The 15,597-nt window shown below is 45.7% G+C and overlaps 1 protein-coding gene across 1 annotated transcript in view; it reads left to right on the top strand.

Annotated features, from left to right (window-relative positions):
• LOC144754221 (E3 ubiquitin-protein ligase TRIM39-like) overlaps nucleotides 1-15,597 on the top strand; it is a 133,042-nt gene that overhangs the window by 65,563 nt on the left and 51,882 nt on the right. Inside the window, exon 4 of the mRNA XM_078641808.1 lies at nucleotides 12,433-12,455. Coding sequence (XP_078497934.1) covers nucleotides 12,433-12,455 — 23 coding nt within the window. The remainder of the gene's footprint in view (nucleotides 1-12,432; nucleotides 12,456-15,597) is intronic.

Raw genomic sequence — 15,597 nt, 5'->3', positions numbered from 1 at the left:
TATCAAATACATCTCAATATAAAGCCTAGTTATTTTTTAGGTCGAGCCTAGGCAGTGCGCATGCGCTGTCTGGAAGACCTGCTGAAATCACTGTACGGAGTGTAATCCTTCCTGCTACTGGTTCACTCCTGCGTTGCTATTTTTTCCTGGCTCCTTATAGGTTGATGCTCCCAATTCATCATTTCCATTTTTTATTCCGAGGAGCACCGGCCAACTGCAGTTTGCTTATGCTGTTTGTGGTTATGTGTTCCTTTGGGGACTACTTGTTTTATTTCCTGCTTCGGATACACCATGGCACCCGCTTCACGGGCCACAGCACACATACATTTTTTGTACACGGATGCTTCGTGTTCTAGCACAGCGCCCATTTTTTATTTTTTTATTATTTGTTTAGTGCGTTTTACAAAGCATAGTCTGCAATAACACAGCAAGTATTCCATTGTAACTGACATACAAGAAATATAAAATGAAGTCCTATACAAAAAACTAACTGGGCGTATCAAACCCCTCCTTCATATTTGGACATGTTACTACATCACCTAGTCGTAGGTTGCTTACACCATCTATATTAAGTACAGTGCATATTACATTGGTTTGTGTGTGAACAGTTCATAATTAAAAAAATAAATGTATTTATTGATTTTCGTTAGTTATCATACAGTTCAGACGTTAAAGTTGATGGTTACATATAAATGCACCTACTGCGGTTACAGAGTTACGGCGTGTGATGTTGATATTGTAATAACTCATAACATATCCTTCCTTTATCGACATATTCACATAGCACTTGAGACATTGACCTAAACTTCTTGAATGAGTCAGTTACAGCTTAGCGTACATATCTTGCACCCTTCATAGTCTGAAGTAGTAGAGAGTGGTATTTATAAGAGTGACAACAGAAAGGATTACATCGTGATTTCGAAGCCCTTCACTTCAAAGTATAGTTGAGTTTATTATGTAGGATGAGGAGGTATGGGGACATTGACAATGTCAAATCTTCCGTATCCGAGGGAGTGCCAGACGAAGCCTCCGCAGCTCTCATCAAGAGATACTGCTGGAGAAGGTCACATATGTCTTTGGGCCATGAAGTGCGTGGGAGTGTTTCAGCATATATAGTGAATTGTTCCTGGCAGTAGATTAGATCATCAAGCCATTCCTTAAATTTGGGAGCTCGCCCCCTACCTCATCTACATGCTACTCTGCACTTCGCTAACAGCAATGATATAGTAATATATCATCAGTATAGCTTGGGGATCTGCTCGGTGTAACCTAAAAGTGCCATTAGGGGAGTGCACTCTAGTGTGATAGATGTCATCTTCGCTAGGGCCTCCAAGACCTGCGTCCAGTATTCCAACACTCGTGGACATTCCCATGCTAGGTGTAAAAACCCAGCTCCCGGACTATTGCATCTGTTGCAGTGATCTCTTTCCCTTAATTTAAACCGAAACAGCATGGACGAGGTGTAGTATAAGCGCAGTAAGAACTTCTAGTGATGATGCGCAGTCTGCAGCTAGCGGAAATGTGTGCAGTTTGCAGGCAACAGTACTTCCACTGTTAGTCTGTTACTTCAATTCCCAGGTCTGCGTTCCAGTGTATGCGAGATGTGTTCGAGGACTCTGGTTGTTGAATGCAGAAATTATGATCAAGTGTGGATACCAGGTGCCCCGGACTCGTAGCCCCCAGCATAATATTGAGCGGTGCCAAATTTGCAGGCTCCTGAGGGAATTCCGGGATGATGGAACATATTCCCTGACGCATTCGAACATATAAGAGATTTAGGGGAGTGGGCTGTGTCCTATGGAAAAACTGATAAGAGGAGCAAAATGTACCATTGTGGAAAAGATCCCCCATTTAGTAACGTTCGTGCGCTCACATACTTTGCGAAAGACCTTCTCTTGCAGTAAGGAAATATGGAGGTGATAGGACAGGGACATTAATGATGAGTATAGTATCGGAGCTTCAAGGAGGCCTACTATGCGATGCCATGCATCTACCATGCCCGTAATAGTAGTTGGTGCTATGTCTCGGCTGGGGGAGGGCGTGTATCATCCCATCCAGAGTGATAGGGTCAGCTAACCAGTGTTCCGCTGCCACCTGTGGCATGTATCTCGAGGGGTTGACCCAATAGTAGGCATAATGAGCCTGCTTACATGTGAAATACAGCTCAAAATCCAGAATGCCCCCCAGAAGAGCCGTATTATTTCTGTGCGGAGTGTTTTGAAAAAATAACGTCCGGGGTTATAAGGTATATTCATGAAGAGGTATAAGAACTGTGGGAGCACTACCATTTTTATCAAAGAGGCTCTGCCGGCTAGCGAGAGGGGCAAAGCGATCCACTGTGTGACATTGCTGGTGAGGCGGTCTCTGGCAGTTCTTCCCTGTCCCGGTAAATTTGGATCACTTGGTATCTCAAGTCTGTGTTGCACCACTCCAGCGGCTAATCTAGGGGAAATCCTGTGACTGCAGGCGTTAAGGGGAATATTTACGACTTCCCCCAGTTGATTTGGACTCCGGAAAGTTTTCCAAAAACTATGAATTCTGGTAGCAGAGGATTAATATTATTCTGAGGGTCTCTTATATAAAGTGTGAGATCATCTGCATAAAGGGAAATTAGGATTTGTCGCAGGTTGCATTGTAGTGCTTTCTCCTCATGGTGTGGCGCAGTTTGCATGCCAGGGACTCGATCACAAGGGCAAATAGTAGGGGGGATAACAGGCAACCTTGCCTGGTGCCTCTCGAGATGGGGAGTGCTGCTACCAAGTGGCCATTTACAAGCACCTTAGCTGTGGGGTGCCGATACAATAACTGTATCCAGGACACGAAAAGAGGGTGAAAATCCATGCGTTGTAATATTCCTAGGAGGTAGTCCCACTTCACGGAATCGAATGCCTTAGTGGCATTTAAAAAACACTGCAGCCAGAGAAAGGTCTGGTGCTATGTTCTGAAGAGTGGAGAATAAAGTGAGGAGGTTGTGTTGTTGCAAGGAATCTGCTCCTACACAGAACTGTGCACCGAGAACCAGGACCTCAGTGAATTGTGGTGTACCAAAAACTCACCTTAGTACCTAGAAAACCCCAACCAGCTAGATCCTTGTCACATTAGCTCTTCGTCCTATAGCAAAGTAACCAATGATTAGACAACCTAGAACATGCGACTTAGGATATACTCAGGAATGGTGGGAAATGAAAAAACTCTTTCGTTATACTCTCATACCAGTCCACAACAGGAGTAAAAAAGAGACACTGTAAAAGTTAAAATATTTATTTTAACAACGTGCTCTCCGATGCAGTATCTTTGCTAACATAAGCAGACATACGATTAGAAATAATATGGTCAGCATTGTTACAACTCCATAAAACACAAAAGGAGAATTCATATTACAATGATGGTGAAAACAGGTCCTATAGAGCCTAGTTATATCACGCTCCCTTTCTAGGAACTGTTTTATTAAAATATAGAAGGTCTTTTAGGCTTGCATAGGGGACCCCATACCTCCAAGATCAGCAGGAGTAAATCCCATCAGGATCTGCAGAAGCTCTGTCTTTCTGGAAACGGAAATTCTTCCAAGTGTGTGAAATCATGGCTGTCGTGTAATAATAAAGGCGCCAGAATTTCAGTTGACTTCGCAGCTGCCCTGTGTTGTGTCTAAGTGAGCCGATCAGTTCGAACAACAGCAATCATGTTATGATAACCTTGGCGGCTCGGGCACTCATTGTGCAGACTAGGGTCACGTTGTAAGTCTAGGGATGTCGAAAACAAGTGTTTTTAATGTGAAGACATTCGCACAGCTTAACTTACAAAAACAGCTATAGGCAGTGTTGTGTGCAAAAGCAGCAAACGATAAAATGGCGTTTAAACTTCTAATAAGCCATGCTAACATAGCAATGTGTGCAAACCAGGCCTCCGCCACACTACAGTGTGTGGTGGCTCAGCCGGGGACGAACCCTGACTGATCACGGAGCACAAGTTTTTCCATCAAGACGATTAATCGTTTAGCGATGACCTTGGCTAATATTTTCGTGTCGCAGTTTATGAGCGAGAGCGTCCTGTATGAATCGCAGGAGGTGGGGGATTTGCCTGGCTTCAGTAGGGATGTGATCAGTGCCTCTCATCGATGGAGGAAGTGTGCCACATTCTAAGGATTCTTCATATAGCTCCTTCAGTACGGGGGCCATAACATCTATATATGTTTTATAAAATTCAGTGGGAAGGCCGTCCAAGCCCGGCGCCTTGCCAGACTTCAGCTGCATTACCGCTTCGCGAATTTCTGCCAGTTCAAAAGGAGCACATAAAAACTCCCTCTGTGTGTCTCCTACCCATCCTAGTGCTTAATCCCAGAGGAAGCTGTCCAGCTCGAAATAATCTTGTCGCGATGAGGTATATAGTGTGGAGTAATGTGTGGTGAATATTGCTAATATGTCCGATGTATCTCATTGTACCTCCTCCCCAGGCCCTATGATTACTATGACATAGTTGGAAAAACGTGGTCCCTTTGTCATTTCCGCTAATGCTTTCCCCGGATGCTCGCCCTCTCCATATTTCCGGGCAACCCAGTATTTCCCCCGAAACTTTGACTCCCATGCCGCAGTGTCTACATACTCCGATAGTTTCTCACGAAAGTCCATTTGCATCTGTCCTCCCTCCCCCCATCTGTGTCTCTAGAGTCCTAAGTTCTTTCTCAAGTTTTTTCAATGTGCCCTGTATATCTGAGTAATCCAAAGCTTTTTGAGATGCAGAACCCTCTAATCGTAACTTTGAAGTCTTCCCAAATGATTTCCACCGTGTCCACAGAACCCCTATTCCTCTGAAAGAAGTCTTTGATTTCAACTTTCAACTCGCCATGAAACACCGCATCTAATAATGCTGTTTGCAGCTGCCTACAACTACATATGGCCATATCGTTACCTGGTGGTGTAATTGTGAGCTTCACAGGTAAATGATCGGAGAAGGTCCTAGCCATATATGTGACGTCTTTTATGGATGGTCCTAGGCCCCTCGAATTTATGCAGTAATCTGTTTGAGCCCAAGTTGCAGCCCGTGCCGTTTAGTGTGTACCTTCTCGAGAAGTGGGGTGAATATGGCGCCAGGTATCAATTAAGCTCCCTACCTCTAAAATCCCCTGAAGAGTTGCCTGAGCTTTAGTATAATGATGTGGTGCTGTATTAGATCTGTCTGATGCCTAATTAAGCGCTACGTTAAAATCAAACTCCCTGATTACATGGGTGGAGCCTATGTCCACGATTTTCCCACATAAGTTGGTAAAGAAGTCGGGAGCGTCAACATTCGGGCCGTAGAAACACACTAGTGTAACCGAATCTGAGCCCAACCGTCCCCACGTATGGACGTATCTCCCTTGTGGATTTGTAATCGCACCAGCGGGTGTGAATGGTGTCACCTTTTTAATTAGAATCAAAGTACCTCTCGCATAGGATGAATATGAGGAAAATATGTTGTGATCTGCCCATTTACTAGCAAATGTGGTGTGCTGTTGTGGATTGATGTGGGTTTCCTGTAGCATAGCTATATTTATCTGGTGACGATCCAAGTATGCTAGGATCTGTCTGCGCTTTCTTGGGTTCCCCAGCCCACAGACATTCCATGACAATATCCTCAGATGTTGTTTAATCGGTGATTCAGCCGTACTCCCCGTGTGTGTCGTGACAGTCCTATTGCATGTAAGTGCATATCACATTGAGAGCATGAATATGTTCAAAATTCTGTCTGTTTTGCTGTATATTATTCTGAATGACCATCTTCATAACAAACCCCCCCCCCCCACCCACTGAAGCATCCCAATCATGCCAGAGATTCCTGCCCCTCCCTTCACCCATAAATTCCAACCACAATAACAGGTTGAACACAACTAATCAAGTTTATTCAACTTATAGTAAACTGCAATGAGGATCCCCCCCCGTAAGTGTAACTTAGCTAGGTGGTACACTGGTAACCCTCACTCTGTCGGGGTATCGAGATGTTTCTGTCTTCTCTCTCCAGGATATGAGGGTGCCTGGTGGTGATTGTCCCTTTTTTACCCGTCCTATGGCTAGTTTCGTCGAAATTTTCAGTTGTCTCACAGCAGGGGTCAGTCAGTCCGGATCTGGTGAGCCTGGCCTCGGCGTGTCGTCTGGAGTATGTGAAGCTGCTTTCTGTAGTTTAAGGTGTTTCAGAAACTCTTCGGCTTGTTGGGGTTTCGTATAAAAAGTTTGTTTGCCTTGATAAGTGATCCGAAGGCGGGCTGGGTACATCAGAGCATAATCTATTTAAGCTTGTCGTAACTTCTGCTTCACGGGTAGGAATTACGCCACTCTTCTTGCACTAATGCTGTGAAATCGGGATATATTGTGAATGGCACTCCCTCAAAGTTCAGTTGTTTCTTCTCCCTTGCCACACGGAGGGCGACATCTCTGTCCCTGTAATTGAGGAGCCGTGCGATTATGGGACTTGGCGTGCTTTCTGGATGGGGTCTCGGGCCTAATGTGCGGTATGCTCGTTCGACTATGAAGTGGGGGAGAGGGATTCCGCCCCACCACTGCCAGCAGTAGTTGTTCTATGTAGACCTCCATTTTGCCTGTATTTGTGCTTTCTGGTATTCCTAGGACTCTAATGTTGTTCCTGCGACTTCTCGCTTCAATGTCCTCGTTCTTTGCAGCTAATTTCAGTAGCTTGTCCATTTGCGTTACAGTGCCTTGTACGCCAGAAGTCGCATCCTCTGCATCCAATATGCGGCGCTCAGTTTCCTTTATGCGCTCTTCGTGGCCATCTATTTTGTGGACAATAGTGTCCGTGCGCATAGTCATGGCATCCACTTTGTCAGCGATGGTAGCGAGGACTTGTCTAACCTCAAGAAGGATTGCTTTCATGTCCTCTCCCTGGGATGAATGGGGTTCTTGCAGTGTCACTTCAGCGCCATTTTCTACCTCAGACTGGTGTGGCCCGGTGCTTTTTTTACTATCGAAGTTTAGTTGAGGCTGCTTTCCGTCAGGTTTCCCTATTATTGAGGTCCGCCTGTGTATGCTATTTGTCGCCAAGATGGGGAGTATTTAAGCGCTTTTCACCGTGAGACACTCTGGGAATCAGCTAGTCCTCTGTGCTGATCGTCACCTAAACGTGTCTATAGCCGTGTAAATCCGAGACAGTTTTTGGGCCCCCAAATAACACTGCACTTTCAGTCCCCAATGTCGCCTACAGAGTGCTGCCTACGTCTTCTTGTATTGGTGCCCAGGGATTCATTCTCGATTTTAAATAGGCAAAATCCCACACTCTGCCATGCTCCTGTAGTATGATTACACGCCTCACTTTTCATGCTCTGCCTCTTGGGGTCCGCTAGTTTAAATAGATCGGAGTGTTTATCGTTGCAGTCGCCTCAGTCACTTGTCACCGCACAACAAGGCTCCACTCCTAACTGCTTGCTCATGCCTTCAGCCCGCGTACAGTATATAATATTGGAGCAAGTTTTCAGGCCTTACTTTGAGGGCAGCGGCGCTTATGGCCGATCCCCCACCCGCGCGGTGCGCGTTTGTAATTACGGGGCTACTGCACGAGAGCAAAACTATGTAGCTGCCTTTTGGGGTGAAGTAGCTGCCTCCCCACGCCTCAGCAGACTTCACTATGCGTTATGTAGCGTTGCGGCTATTTGGCACTTACATCACCTCTGTTGTTGCTTCCTTCGGAGGACGGGGGCCTGCACGCCACGTGAGAACCACAGCTCGGTCATAGTGGTCCATGCTGCGCACCAATCCTGAGCCGCTCTGGGGTTTCACATCAGCAAAGTCAGAAGCTGGCGTTCCCTGCTCGAATTATCGGCAGAATAGCACCGCCTGGTCATCGATGCTTTGACAACTCAGGTCAGCAGTTTGCGTGCTGTTGTGACCATCTGGGCAGGATCTGTTACAGGATTTCGGCACCAGGCTGCAGAAGCCTCACTTCAGGTCGGCCATTCCGCTTGTGCGCCACCTAGCGCCCCCCCCCACAGTTAATAAATTAAATGAGCAGAACCCACAGATCTCAAGGGATTTAAGGCCTTAATAGATAATATTTGTTGCATTATAAATGACTAAGGAACGTAGCAGTTATGCGATTTTCGTTAAATATCCAGTTCAGTTCAGGTGCTTCCTCCTTCCGGTTCCCCTGTCTCTTTTTCGATCAGATATTACTGGTATAATCCCCAAAAGCCCTTGGGGCGGCACTGTGGTGGAAGTAGCTCACTATATGTGTCAGATTGTCTGTTACAATAAAGCATTTCATTCCATGATGAGGTATTGAACCCTTCACCCAACGCATAGTAGCGCATGCTTGGCTAGCAACAATCCCATCGCTACCAGTTTCCTACAACCGGCCATTATCTCCCTTTCATAACCCGACAGTGCGACCAGTGGGTTGGCCACGAAGTACTGTCCAGTGTTTACGCTCAGTACCACAAAGACCTTCTCCCAAAATGCCAAGTCACTAGGACACAGCCATGCCACAAGGAAGAACCCGCCATCTTACTCCCCACACCTGTCACAGTTTGCAGTGTCTCGCAACTCATATAGATGCAATCTGTTGGCAATGTAGTACACCCTGATAATCTATTTAAAATGTATTAAACTAAGTCTGCCATTCAGTGACACTGGCCTTGTCTCCTCGCAGCAGTATGACCAGCACTTATTGTCTATCAGCATGTCACGGTCCCTCTGCCTTTCTTGTCTGGCCCTATGTTGTTGTGCTTTCCGCACATATAAGTTGTCAGCGCAGGGAATGTAATGGGTTCCTGCATGTCATCTACAAGTAGTTCCTGCCATGCATGTTGGGGCCTGAGATATTGAAACTGATCCAACTGTGAAAGTCCCGGTGTTCCCTCGGTCAGGTCCCCAACTACGTGCTGCCTCATCTTGAAACAAGCATTGGCAAAGCCAATAGGTCTTGCCTTTTGGACCTGTTGCCTTTGGCAATTGCATTTGACAGGACTGTACAGCATCAGGAGACACACTCTGCAGCATCTTTGAAATGAAAAAAGGCACTGACAAAGATACTAGTTCTCGCATAGGCAAGACCTATTGGCTTTGCCAATGTTTGCTGTAAAAAGTGAGCCTGACCCTTATAGTATTGACCTAGAATGGTGAAAATACTGCTGGACCTGCCATATTTAAAGCAATGTCTTGTAGGCTGCGTGCTGATTATGCAACAGATGAATTTACCCACTGAGTTATCCTACAGCTGCACTCCCTTTAGAAAATAAATAAACGTGTGCTTCTTAGCTGATCAGTCCGGGCTTGGCTGTGCTCTACAGTGACCCAAGCGTGACTCATAAAAAGCATGTTACCCGTCGCTGCCACCAGCAGTTGTTTCTTGCCCACAAGTAAACACAACCCTCTCTAGGAACATGAACAAGGTCATCAATATAATGGGCAGTGGTGCATGCTTATGGTATCTGCCAAGAAGCATCTACAAATGCTGATTCCACACTCCAGGAAAGGTTGCTGGTGAGCAGATGTCTAAGGAACCAGCTACGAGCAAAAGACACACTGAAATAAAAGCATCTAATAAATATTATCACAATCTTAATTTTGTTAAAACAATGAATGGTTTGAAATGAAAAAATGTACAAAAGCAAGAACTTAGTAGGTGTGTTATTTTTCAGACTAGGATACAGTAAATGATGGCAAGTTGAAGGCGTGATTTAGAGCCCCGAGCTTGGAAACAAGATGCAGACGTACCAAGCCTCTGCCCCTACCCAACTTGGAATGTAACCAATCGGAGACCAAATGGGGATTCACCCTATCCATAGGGACATGCGGGCCCCATTCCTGTGAATGAACAACCTGAATAATAAAAGCAGCCATATTGACTCAACGCGGTGTGGGGTAAGCAGTGTACGCCAGAACAGGAGGTCAACTGGCACCTCTGGAAAAGCACTGGAGAGGCATTCATGGTCTGTCCGCGCCCTGGCATCGCTCACCCAGTATAATTAATGTGCACAGGGGATGTCCTGGGGATCTGACGCAGTTACAAGTTGTGTGTGGTCTATGCCACTGGGATTCACTGGCCCACGAGAGAGCACCATCTGCCGAAGTAGGTGCATGTTGTTATAACACAGTTGTGCCAGCACTGTGAACATGCCTCTGCGACGCCTTTGTAGCGCTACCCACTCTCTTGGAAATATGCACTGTTAGGATTTCCAACATGACGCCTTTTCAGGTGCCCACAGCTGGGTCTCGAGATGCAGGCAGAGTGAGGCTTAAAAACATCAAACAGCTCCGACTCGGTGAACAGGTCTGTGCTGATATTGGAGTGGAGCAGATTCCCTGGGGCCAGACAGTTCTAATGACAACAAATCGCGGGACTTCAAAGGCCAGTGCAGATTTAAAGCGGTGATGGGGGAGAGGGTCATTTGTGGATGGAGCACGCATAGACAAGAGGGAGGAGGTGGCGAAAAGGTTTTAAACACGCACACATGCGATCTTGGCCTTTTCCAACGTAAATAAATATTTCTAAATGAGAAGCACAATATCTTTTTAGTCTGAAAAAAACATTGAACCGCTCACTCTGAACGTGTCTGCACAGAGACTCTGAACAGATTTCTGGGGCTGGTAAGTTCAAAACACTGATAACAATTAATTGCAAGACATCAAACGCCAAAGGGGATTTAAAGCGGTGATGGGGAGGGAATGATTTATGAATGGAGCTAGCGTTGTCGGGAGGGAGAAGGTCGGGTAAAAGCTTTTAAACGTGCACACTCGCTAGCTTGCCCTTTTCCGATGTAAATAAATATTCAAATATAAAGGAGAAGCATAATGTCTTTTAGCTGCTACAAAAACATAAGGGAAAACACGCTGCCATTCAAATGCCACAAAAGCACGAGGAACAAAAAAAAAATGAAGCTTGCATAAACGCAAGCCAGAAAAAAGGAAAATAATTGCCCCCAAAAACGAACACATAAGCTACAAAGTGCAACAATATCAATAATTTAGGTGGTGCTACATGGGAGGAAACAAAGCACAACAAGCAAGTGGAAGCACGCCGCGTTGTATGTTACCTGACCCACCAAGAATGCAGCTGCCACCCCGTGCGCCGCTGCTCCCTCCCGAGAGCAAAACGCTGTGGGAGTGACACGTTGGGAAGAAGGTGGGACATGCACCCGCCTTTGGCCATTTGTGTGCTTTCATTATTGAAAGACACACGCAAAGGCCAATCGAATGTGTGGGAGGAGTAAGACCCACACGGAGAAGTTTTGAGTGCTCACAAGAAGCCTCCCATAGGGCAGCGCATGCGCGCTGCGCTAGGCTCGACCTAAAAAATTGCCCAGTGTTAGTATGCCTACGCACGTCCAGAAAATGTATCCTGTCAGGGTTGCAATACATTGTCAAACTGTACATCATATATATTATCATTTAGATAGTTCACATATTGATTCAAACTATCTCTGGTACCAGTCCAAATAATCACAACCTCATCGATGAAGCACCCCCAGAAATATATGTAATCTATCCAACTTCTTCAGACGGGGCCCAGGCATGCACCCTCTCAAGCCAACCCATAAAAAGGATGGCATCATAGGGGTAAACCTGGACCCAATCGCAGTTCCCTGAATCTGGTGATACCAATCTCTGTCAAACAGGAAAATATTCGTCAAGATAAGTTTTGCCATCTGCGTGAGCATTTTAGAGTGCTCCACTAAACTAGCACTCCTACTGGACAAAAAATCATCAAGAGCCCGCAGGCCAAACTCATTATGTATACAGGTGTAAAGTCATAACCACGTTTAAGGACACGAACATCATGCTAGAGTCCCAGGTCACATCCTTCAGTTTGTTAAGCACATCCATAGTATACCTTATATATGACAGTAAATTTACTACCAGAGGTTTCAAGTATAAGTCAACATACTCAGACATATGTTTGGTAAGACTTCCTAGACTCGAAATATTCGGCCTTCCTGGAAGAGAGCTCCTTCATTCACACTCACTCACATTCACTCTACCTCTTACTCACTCGTACTTTCTGACTCATGTGCACTCATTCTTACTGTCACTCATTCTGACTCACTCATACTCACTCACTCATACTCGCTAATACTCAATCTCATTTATTCTCACTCACTACCTTTTACTCACCCCCTGCCACTCACTCACCTACAAGCACTCACACTAAAAACTTTTTTACTCCCAACATCTGCCATTGAAGTTCTTGTTCTATATCCTGGTGCTCCATGTTTATATTACACTAATAGTGAATAATAAACTATTATTCACTATTAGTCGCAGCTGTGACCCATGGCAATCTAAATGATGCCCATGCATGTGACCCTGTTGAGAACGTCATACAATGTGTTGAGTGACCCCATTTCTGCTATGTCATGTGACCTCATTCAGAATATCGCTTTCTGTGCTTGCCATAACATTAACATCTCCTGTGGAAACTGGTTTCACTGGTTTTTTTTTCTATGTTTTGCAGGCTGCCGGAAGCACTCTGACCAGGTGAGTCTGGTTTATTCTTCTCCTCTCAGTGTGTAAGAAGCAGGTCTTGCTGTTGCAGTGTGTAAATGCCACTACTGAGCTCACACAAAGTGTTACAAAACTTTCAGATCCTCAGAAAATACCTTGGATTCCCGAGAAAACTTAAGTCCTCGTAAAACTCCCCTGCGTCATTAGGAAACTTTCATACATCCCTGTGAGTCATCAGAATACTCATTTGAGTCCTTAAAAAATTGCTACAGAAATGAGCTGCTGTTCTCAGAAAGCATATTTGTATCTTTAAAACGTAGCTTGAGTCCTAAGAAAAGTACCCTGAACATACAGAAGACTGAAGCACATTCTGGAAACTTCCTCTCGGGTTTTCCTCAATTGAGAGTTCTGCAAAAACTAACTCAAAGTTTCCTAGTTATTATAACAGTCTTCAAAACATCCATTCAGTGCCTCCAAACATCATTGAAATGTAATTAAAGCATAATCGGGCCTCATTCTTTAGTAAATTCCCTCCAATTTGAAGAGGTCTCGCCCAGTTCTCACAAACCTCATTGTAATCCTCAGATCTGCTCCTAGTCCTAATAAATCTCTCTCCAGTCTGCAGTGACCTCCCTCCAGTCTGTAGCATCCTCTTGAGGCTTCAGAAGCCTCATTTCAACCCTCAAACCTCTGCCCAGGTCACTGACCACTCATTCCAGGCACCAACTCCTTCTTATAGTCCTCAAAGACTTCCTTGTGTGTGTTATGAAGCCTCATTTCAGTCTTTTTAAAAAAAAATTTTTAAAGGTCTTTATTTATCATTTTTTGGTAACCAGTTTCAAACAATAAACACCAGTGGTTCAGCGTCATCAGTCGCATGTAGTATATCATTGAAAACAGGGAGTATGGTTCAGGGGCATCGGATAACTGTTATTTTTCAATTCTGAAATAAGATAATGAGACATTTCTTTACAACTATTGCCCATAGTCACACCGTTGGCCAGGGTGTCTGTCAAACACATCTCCATTCATGTGTGCCATGGGGGAGGGGCTGCCTCCAGCCCTGTTGGCCACCTTCCCTCACCTGCAGAGACTGCCCCCACTTCTCAGTCTCCTGTACAGTGTCTCCATTCCTGAGGGATCCGTCCACAGGCCTCATAGCATGCAACTGACTTATACATTTGTGCTGCTTGTTTACTGGCTGGTCTTGCTAACTCATTATAAACAGAGCTTAATGAGACATCGTCATTTTCAACGATGTATTCTGTTGTGTAGCTAACACTTCAATCTCCACAAAGCCTGAACGGATACACGCCTTCTGGATCACTTCACAAAATAATCCAAGATGGCGCTGGACCACATAAAATAATTGCACATGGTTTCAACACTGATTGGAGAACTGATAATTTAAGGTTCCAGTCATTTTCACAAGGAAAATAAATGTGGAGCACCAAGGCTGAATGTGTTGAGCACCAAAGGCAGCCTGGCTGTTTAGCTGTTGTGACCCAAAAAGGTGCAGGGTAAGGAAGATAAAGAGGCGTGTGAGGGAAAAAAACGTGTACTTCTGGCCAACATCAATCTGTGAGCAAGCTTTAAAATATGGAATGTGTGTGCGTCCTAGAGATGTGAATAGTGAAGTGAGATTCCGGAGTGCAAGTGTAACTGCACAGCCGCATGGCCCACTATGCTCCGCATTGGGATGCCTGTATTACTTGCAAATTGGAAGTGGTTTAGGCTCCCAACTGGTTTACCACTTCGGAGAGGCGCGCAGCTTGTGCTGAGCTCTGGAGAATATTATTATTATTATTATTATTAAAAGAGATTTGGTACCGCGCACATACACCAATTGGTTTCTTGGCGCTCGAGACCGGGTGGAGAAAAACAGTCGGGATCGGGCAGCTAACCATGCGCAAGACGGAACAGGTGGGTCTTCAATAAAGTGCGAAAGCAGCGATAGTCGGTGGACAGACGAATAAAAAGAGGAAGGGAATTCCAGGTAGCGGGAGCAAGAAAAGAGAAACAGGCACCCCCGTGTTTCTTGCGGTTGAACCTGGGAGTGATCAGAAGATTGTGGGCCGAAGATCTGAGGTGACGGGAAGGAACATAAGCGTGCAAACAAGAGGAGATAAAGGCAGGGGCACAGGTAAACAGGGATTTAAAAATGGTGCAGGCCATCTTAAAGACACACCGTTGCGCAACTGGGAGCCAGTGTAAGGCCTTCAGCAGAGGGGTGACATGCTGATGTTTAGGCTGCTGAAAGATTAATCTGGCTGCCTGGTTCTGAACCAGTTGAAGTCGGGAAAGGTGACAGACAGGAACCCCCCACGTATAGACAGTTGGCATAGTCTAGACGTGAGGTGATGAGGGCCAGGATAACAAGAATAAGGGCCTCTTGGGATAAAAACCTGCGGATCTTCCCGATTCGGCGAAGATGATAAAAACATGCCGAGGTGACGGTGTTAATATGTGGCCGCATCGAGAGGTCACTAGAGATGGTAACCCCCAAGCTCTTCACAGTATTCACAGGACAAGGAGGGGAACCCAGAGCGGTGGGCCAAAAGTTGGGAGACCAGGGAGTGAGGGGGCCGCCGGTCACCACCAGCTCCGTTTTACTTGGATTGAGCTTTAATTGGCTAAGGTTCATCCACTCATAAATAAAAAGCATGGCATTTTGAAAATTGGAACAGGAGGAAGGGGAAGGATTAATAGGAAAAATAAGCTGCAGATCATCTGCGTAGTTGAAAGCAGTAACTGAAAACTGACGAAGAGAAACAAGGAGGGGCTGCATATAAAGGTTGAACAAAAGCGGGGACAGAGCAGAACCCTGGGGAACACCACAGGAGAGTGAAGATAGGGGGGCAGAGGAGGAGGAAAGGCGAACAGATTGAGAACGGGATTGGAGAAAGGATACCACCCATGACAGGGCCAGCCCAGAGATGCCAGCATTTCTGACACGGTCGACCAGGATTCCATGGTCGACCGTGTCAAATGCGGCTGAAAGATCTAGAAGTACAAGGGCCTGGGCCAAGTTCTTATCAGCTCCCTGTTTCAGCGTGTCCATGACTGCCACCACCACTGCCTCAGTGGAGTGAGCAGGTCTAAAACCAGCCTGTCGATCATCGAGGAAGTGTGTTTCCTCGATAAAAGCACTGAGGCAGCGGGTGACATAAGTCTC

The sequence above is a fragment of the Lissotriton helveticus genome, chromosome 5_1, assembly GCF_964261635.1.
Source record: "Lissotriton helveticus chromosome 5_1, aLisHel1.1, whole genome shotgun sequence".
In the NCBI taxonomy this organism is placed as follows: domain Eukaryota; kingdom Metazoa; phylum Chordata; class Amphibia; order Caudata; family Salamandridae; genus Lissotriton; species Lissotriton helveticus.
Note: the sequence above shows the minus strand (reverse complement) of the source record. Positions and strands in the feature narration are given on the sequence as shown.